At 39.8% G+C, this 6,721-nt stretch overlaps 1 protein-coding gene across 4 annotated transcripts in view; it reads right to left on the bottom strand.

The window, feature by feature from the left end:
• Positions 1-890: 890 nt before the first annotated feature.
• The window catches only part of DYNC1I1 (dynein cytoplasmic 1 intermediate chain 1), a 306,473-nt gene continuing 300,642 nt past the window's right edge, over positions 891-6,721 (bottom strand). For 2 of the 4 annotated variants that reach the window (XM_025872919.2, XM_073898848.1), the window contains one exon: positions 891-1,932. In XM_025872919.2, the coding sequence (XP_025728704.1) occupies positions 1,822-1,932 (111 nt within the window). In that variant the 3' untranslated portion in view covers positions 891-1,821. The remainder of the gene's footprint in view (positions 1,933-6,721) is intronic. The other 2 variants (XM_073898846.1, XM_025872923.2) reach the window with 1 other exon arrangement.

Raw genomic sequence — 6,721 nt, 5'->3', positions numbered from 1 at the left:
CCATGTCCTGGACCCCACACAGCATCACTTCCCCCATATGCCATCATTTATACCAGGTCAGCCCAGACTCCACATGGAGTCTCTACACAAGACTGTTTTGGAGACTAGCTACCACAGTGGGATGTGTATGTATATAAACTCATGTAATGTTTCATGTGCTTACTACAGGAGGCTCTGGCCTTTTCACCGTTCGGTCTTTACTCATGGAATCATTGAGAGTTTGGTCTGTAATAGCAACTCATGGATTATTGATTTATTCTTGGTCCTTTAGTGTAAGCTTGAGAAACTTTTTTTCCCCTGGTACTTTTATTGGATTGCTTTTAAACCTATTGAAGACCCTCATATTTTATCTTCAAAAATTTAATTCCTGCCTTCAAAGAATTTCAATATCTATATACCATAGGGCACTTAGAGCAAAAGCATGCCATTATTTTTAAAAGAAATCTCAGTTAAAGGAGTCCCTACCACCAAAGCACCATGGAGATTCTCTTCCTGAAAAGCTAGAAGTCTGTCTTCAGATGTTTTTCATGACTCAACCACTATTTATTTGAATTCTCTCGAGGCATGAAATGACTTTTTAGAAAATTTTCTATTAAAATTGTTTATAGACATATTGCCTAGTCCAATAGCAATAAACAATTTTCTGGTGTAAATTTTTTAAAAATTGGAAGAAATGTGCAGAACATTTGGTATCTGTTCACCTTAACCTGTTTTCCTTACTCCAACATTTGAGACTGTCTTTGGGCAAAGAGTGGCTCTGGTGAAGGAGATAAGGGAAAGCTTTCCAAAAAACCACACACTTTCCCTCATAAAAATAAAACCAGAGTCTTGGTTTAAGTCCAACCAGGCTGGCTGCCTGTTTGTTAGTTCATTATCAATCTTTAACATGGCCTTAACGTATCTCCCCCACCCTCTTGTCATAGCAAAATTCCAGTCAGGCTTTCCCCAAGCAAAGGATTTATCCACGCTGGTGCAGACCTGGTTTGGAACATTTTATTGGCAATACTGGTGTCATATTCAGGAACCATAGATTTTTGTTGGACTGTGTTAGCTTGAATGACAAGTATCAATGGTCAACTACACTTGAAATATTGTTAAAGTACCTAGAAGTAATAGGCATTAAAATTCATTCCGCTCACTGCAGCAAACCTCTAAAGACTTCTTGTCCTCAGTAGAACCGGCATACTGTAATTGTTATTTGGAACTTAATGTAACCTCAACAGCAGCAGAGAGACAATACGGTCCTCTCATTATGCACATGCTCTAGGATCGTTTATTTTAATGCTTTCAAATAAATATGTTCCATGCAGCACACCACAATAAATAAGGAGCAGCAATGTTCTTCTAGTAAATCCATCCATAATGTGAGTCACCATGTAAAACACCACATCTCAAGTCTTTGGCCCTGTACCATATCATGAAGCACACCACATCTGCACCTAATCATATCTGGCTTCATATGGATTTAATAGGACTATGCCAGAAGTGCATGTAAGAACAAATTTAACCAGAGGTTTCCAGCTATTAAATACAGCTACTAAGTAGTTAAAAGGCAACAACTAAACCCGTAAAGCCTACACCCCACCCCCCCAATTTTTGAGACAGAAATACAAAGATAGAAAGGCTCTGGTGAATGGCAGGTCAGTGGAAAGCGGGGTGGGATACATTTGGAATACTTGGAGCAAAGCCAGCACAATAGGACACCCGAAAGGTCACGCAACACTGATGCTGAGTGGACGCTGAATGCAAGTGGGATCGACGACGGCAGAGCCGAGTTCTAGAAGGCGAAGGTCGGGGCTGGGGTCGGGTGGTTCGTTTCCACTAGGCAGATAACTCAACGGTGCCTTCCTCCTCACTGTCAGCTCTGTTAGCACGAATCTCCACGAGGGTCCTGGCAAAGCGGGTCCACTCGTCATTGTGGGGCACCGCAAGCTGCAAAGCAGATTAATGGAAACTGGTGAGCAAGTGTCTCACGGGCCAGAAAGCCTTGAAGCCTGCCTGACAGCTTCTCCCAAGGCGGCTGTTTCTCTTGGAATATGAAAGAGACCAGATCTTCTTCCCTCCATCAGCTCGGAAGTGTCACTCTTAAACTGAGAGTAATGTCACTCGTAGAAGAAAAATCACTCGTGGAGTTTATAAAACTTTAAAAAACTCATGTAAACTATACCAGTAGTCAGTTAAAGCACTTTCAGTCATGAAAATTCATCCTAAGGAGACCAGAGTTAAAGTGAACACAGCAAATAAAAACTGCACAACTGACTAGGATTTTGAAATAACTGTGGTATTGCCTTTTTAAGCCCAGGCTACTGGTCCTTTTTTAAAGTCTGGCTAATGAGCTAATATGCATGGCAAAAGTCTAGTTTACATATACAAAGAAATCTTACTATGAAATAATGATTTGGCTTTTTCAGCAAGATCTTACCAAGAGTTCTAAGTCCTTTACATGTATTAACTCATTCCTAACAACAACCCTATCTATGTAGGGTAATATTAGTATTTCCATCTTACGGAAGAAGAAATCAGGGCACAGAAAGACTAAATCATCTGACTCAGATCGCACAGCTAGCAAATATCAATGCCAGTGTTCTCTAGCTCCAGGATCTGCATCCCTAGCCAGTATGCTGTACCTATCCGCCAAAAAGGTGGGGGGGGGGTATAAAATTTCCCAAATACTATCTATCTTCTTCTATGCACAATTCAATGAGGGGAAAATTAACCCCACTCGATACAAATTACATGTATGAATTTTGTTAGCTGATTTAAAGGACAGGAATTTCTTTACAAAGCATCCAAAAATAAATTGCTTAAAGATAACCATGCAAATGCTTGGAATGGAAAAGAGAATTACTTGAAGATGAGAAGCAGAATCAAGTAGAAGTCTGAATGGCTTTTATAGAGAATAAAATTGATTTAGGCTGTACGGTGATTTTCTTGGAGGCCTGCCCTATAAGATGGGGTAACCCATCTGTAGGTACCTAGTGCTGCACGTATTCTATAAACATTAATGACATTCATCTCCATATACATTTTTGAAAATAAAGAGGAAGCAAATAAAGCTTTGTGACCACTTTTACAGCTGAAAAATTACCCACTTTGTATAGAGCCAAATGATTAGAACTTTAAATTTTTACTACAGGGGATGATACTCTCAGATAATGTCTAAGACAGCTTCTTGGAGGATGGCATCATCAGTCGACGACGTATATCCTGCCATCAGTGTTCTAAGTACTAAAGTTTAAGCGTTTCAGTAATACAATTTTGGAAATGATCTACAGATGGGGGAGTAAGGCCTACTTATTTTGAGAAATGCAGTACCAATAAGAATTCTCATTTGGTCGTTTGAATGAGTTTTTGAATGGTTAACTACTTCCCTAGTTATTGAAATGAATCCAAATTTCCCCTTAGGCAATGACATAAATTCACAATAGGATTGAATGACAGTTACCCCTTCCCTCAGTCCATTTTCCCTACTTTGAGCTCTTTTCCTAGGTTCTACCATTCTTCATTTTTCTTTTCAGTTTTAGAAAATACTGCACCGGGGAGATGAGGCCTCCAAAATAAATGCTACAAAAGAGCTAACAAAAAGCACAAGCAGCAAAGGGTTGGTATCATATTTAAATGAAAGAACAAACAGGTCCACTATTTTTTTCTCTTCTCCAACTCCTGACCCAAGTCCTTCCAAAAAGAACCACAGCACTAAAGCCTAGGGAGACACAAAGCCAACCATGGTAACATGATTATAACTTTTTCTCATATGAGGTGAGAATCAAGCTATAACTAAAGCACCTCATAATTTCACAGAACTTGAAGTATTGGGGAAAAAGCAGGCCTTCCTAATAATACATTACACAATATGGGATATAGTATAGTACTCTAGAAGCTTGGCTCCTAAACATAACACTGCATTATTGTTGAAGTGGTATAAGGTTATTTTTAAAGATTTTATTTATTTATTTGACAGAGTGAGAGAGCGCGCGCACACAAGCAGGCAGAGTGGCAGGCAGAGGGAGAGGGAGAAGCAGGCCCCCCGATGAGCAAGAAGCTCGACGTGGGGCTCGATCCCAGGACCCTGAGGTCATGACCTGAGCCAAAGGCAGATGCCCAACCGAATGAGCCACCCAGGCGCCCCTGAAGTGGTATAAGTTTAAATTGGCATATGATTCCATTGGTAATGTTTTATTGATAGCAACATATAGGAACTATATACTCAAACAAGAAAACAGGTAAATATATTTTAGAGTTTTCATGCAGTAGTAATGGCAAGACTGTTAAGAAATGATACTAATAAAGATGAGGAAACGTTACGGTTTGAATGTGTGCCCAGGTACAGTTGGGGACAGAATTGAGTACCCTTTATGACATTTAAGTTGTACATATAACTTTTCAAAAATGAATTCTGTTAAATTTAAAATGTTTCTAATGAAGAAACAAAAGTACCCTAGAGTGGAACTACACTTGACCTTTTCCATGGGGATGGGAATAATAGTACTATAATACCAACACCTGGCCTTCCCCTCACAGAAGAGCTCCTAGTATTCTAACATGTCTCGTACTCTTTTTGATCTGTGAAAGTTTCATTTAGGTTGGAAATATTAGAAGTTAAAAAAAAAACATTCTACCAAGAATTTTCCTCTCTAGAATACCATAAACTTCACAGAAATGTTAGTTTGCTTTGGTTCACAAACAAAACCACAACAAAAAACATTCCAGGGTAGAACACAATGAAAACACAATTGCTTCTAGAAACTTAAATTTACCTACCTCATCCTATTACACTTTCTCATTTAGTTGGCTATAAAAATAACCCAAGATGATTGTAACGTTAGATTTAGAAGGTGGACTGCACACTGCCCCACTTTTAGAATTAAGTATCACCATCAGGAAGCACTTTAAGTATAATCTTAGCTTGAATGTGTGAATGTGTATTCACAGGCGGTTTCCACACCCAAAGTAATAATTTTTGGCATCTGTGTTACTTGGGAGGTAAGATCAAACAGGCGTCCTAACAAACAAGACGACCACTCCTTTCCTTTTACATCGGCGGCTGTGCAGAGCCTCCGTTTGGGCAGAAGCGTCCTTCTTATCCTTGGCACTCGTGACTTTTCCCACCTGTTTTTCTCTGATTGGAAATGGCTGGAAAGGAGGCTCATGAGCACAAATTCATCTGAGACTTTCTTCCGGAGACTTCTAATCCAGTAATACCTTAATCATGAAGTAGGAAAATTCTTTGTCCATGTTTCTTAGTTAAAGAATAAGACTGCTCTCGTGTTCCTCTTCCTAGCACACCAATGTATTCATTTGGCAGGGACTGAGTACCCACTATATGCCTGGCCCTGTGCGAGGGATTAAAGAGACAGCAGTGAATAATTTTGGCATACGATGACCATCGAAAAACAGGCAAAAATGATGTTTTCTTAGGCCAAAATATGTGAATACTGTCATAGGTATTCGTTCATTTTTTTTTTTTCACTTCACCAACATTCCAAACATGAATAGCCTAAAACTGATCTTAGAGTGACAAGTGCAACACTTTTCGGTGTGGGTTGTGTGTCAGGCAAGTAACAGGGAAGCAAATGACATGTTAATGACATGGCTTCAGCATCTCCTTATGTTTCTATCAAGACATTAAAGGCTAAATGTAGAGCAAAGTAGTTCAGAATAATTTTCCAACAATTTCCATTTTGCGATAGGAAAAATAATCACACAAGTTTTTAATCGTGATGAGTAATTTCCATTGATTAAAAAATAGAAGCACTGTGAAGGAAATAGCCCATAGTGATAGCAAGGGAATGCCATAAAGAAGGACTTCTAAAACTTGTCCAGTATCGTACTGAATCAGAATGGATCTGGAAACATTTCTGCCTTCAGATTCATCTGCCAAAGTCCACATCCTAGGTCAGGGATGATTCAGATTTTCCCACTGCTTCGTAGACAAGGTGCATCAACAAGCCAGTTCAAGCCCCTCCCCCCCACCCATTAGAAAAGTTCTAATGTTTTGCTAAGTGTATAAAGCATTTTTATGCCACAAGCACTCAGGGCTCTGATTCCTGAGATAGTACAATCTTAGTTCTAAGAGTGATGGCCTGTTACTGAAATGATATGACCCTATTTTACAGCCAGGGGAACTAAGGACAAAGGTAGTTTCTGAGGTAGCAGTTTGGCCCTAAGGAGGAGGTAAAAATGAAGCTCAGGCTCGGACAGGAGCCTTAAGTCCCGTTCTCACCTTGGTCACTGGCAACGGTCGGGCACTTAAACTCTCATTGCCTCAATTGTAAAATGGGGGTGATGGTGTCTGACCCATTTATCAAAAGAGATGTGAAGAGGATGAGAAAGGTAATCTAAGGGAAGAAAATACCATGAGTTCATCATGGAATACTCATGCATTCTTTTTCTTTAAAGTGTCACTCAGATTGAACATGTTCCTAAAAACGATCTCTATAAGTGGCACACACATCAATTCGATAGCATTTTTGTGGTTCTCTTTTTCTTAAAAAAAATTAATTCTGATGTTTACCATGTCAGGACATTCAGGAACAAGGCACAGACCTCTTTTAACAGGGAAAAGAACGGGGAGTCCAATGACTTGCTGAAGAGCACATAAGCCCCCAGCGTTAGTGTGGGGCACCCAGGAGCCTCGCCCTTCGTGAAATGCCAGCATTTCACCACAGCAGGATGGCCGCCAGGTAATGTGCTCCGAATCACCTGCTAAAAGATTCTAAAG

Source organism: Callorhinus ursinus, unplaced genomic scaffold (genome assembly GCF_003265705.2).
Source record: "Callorhinus ursinus isolate GAN/ISIS: 27379988/994484 unplaced genomic scaffold, GSC_fseal_2.0 scaffold12, whole genome shotgun sequence".
NCBI lineage: Eukaryota > Metazoa > Chordata > Mammalia > Carnivora > Otariidae > Callorhinus > Callorhinus ursinus.
Note: the sequence above shows the minus strand (reverse complement) of the source record. Positions and strands in the feature narration are given on the sequence as shown.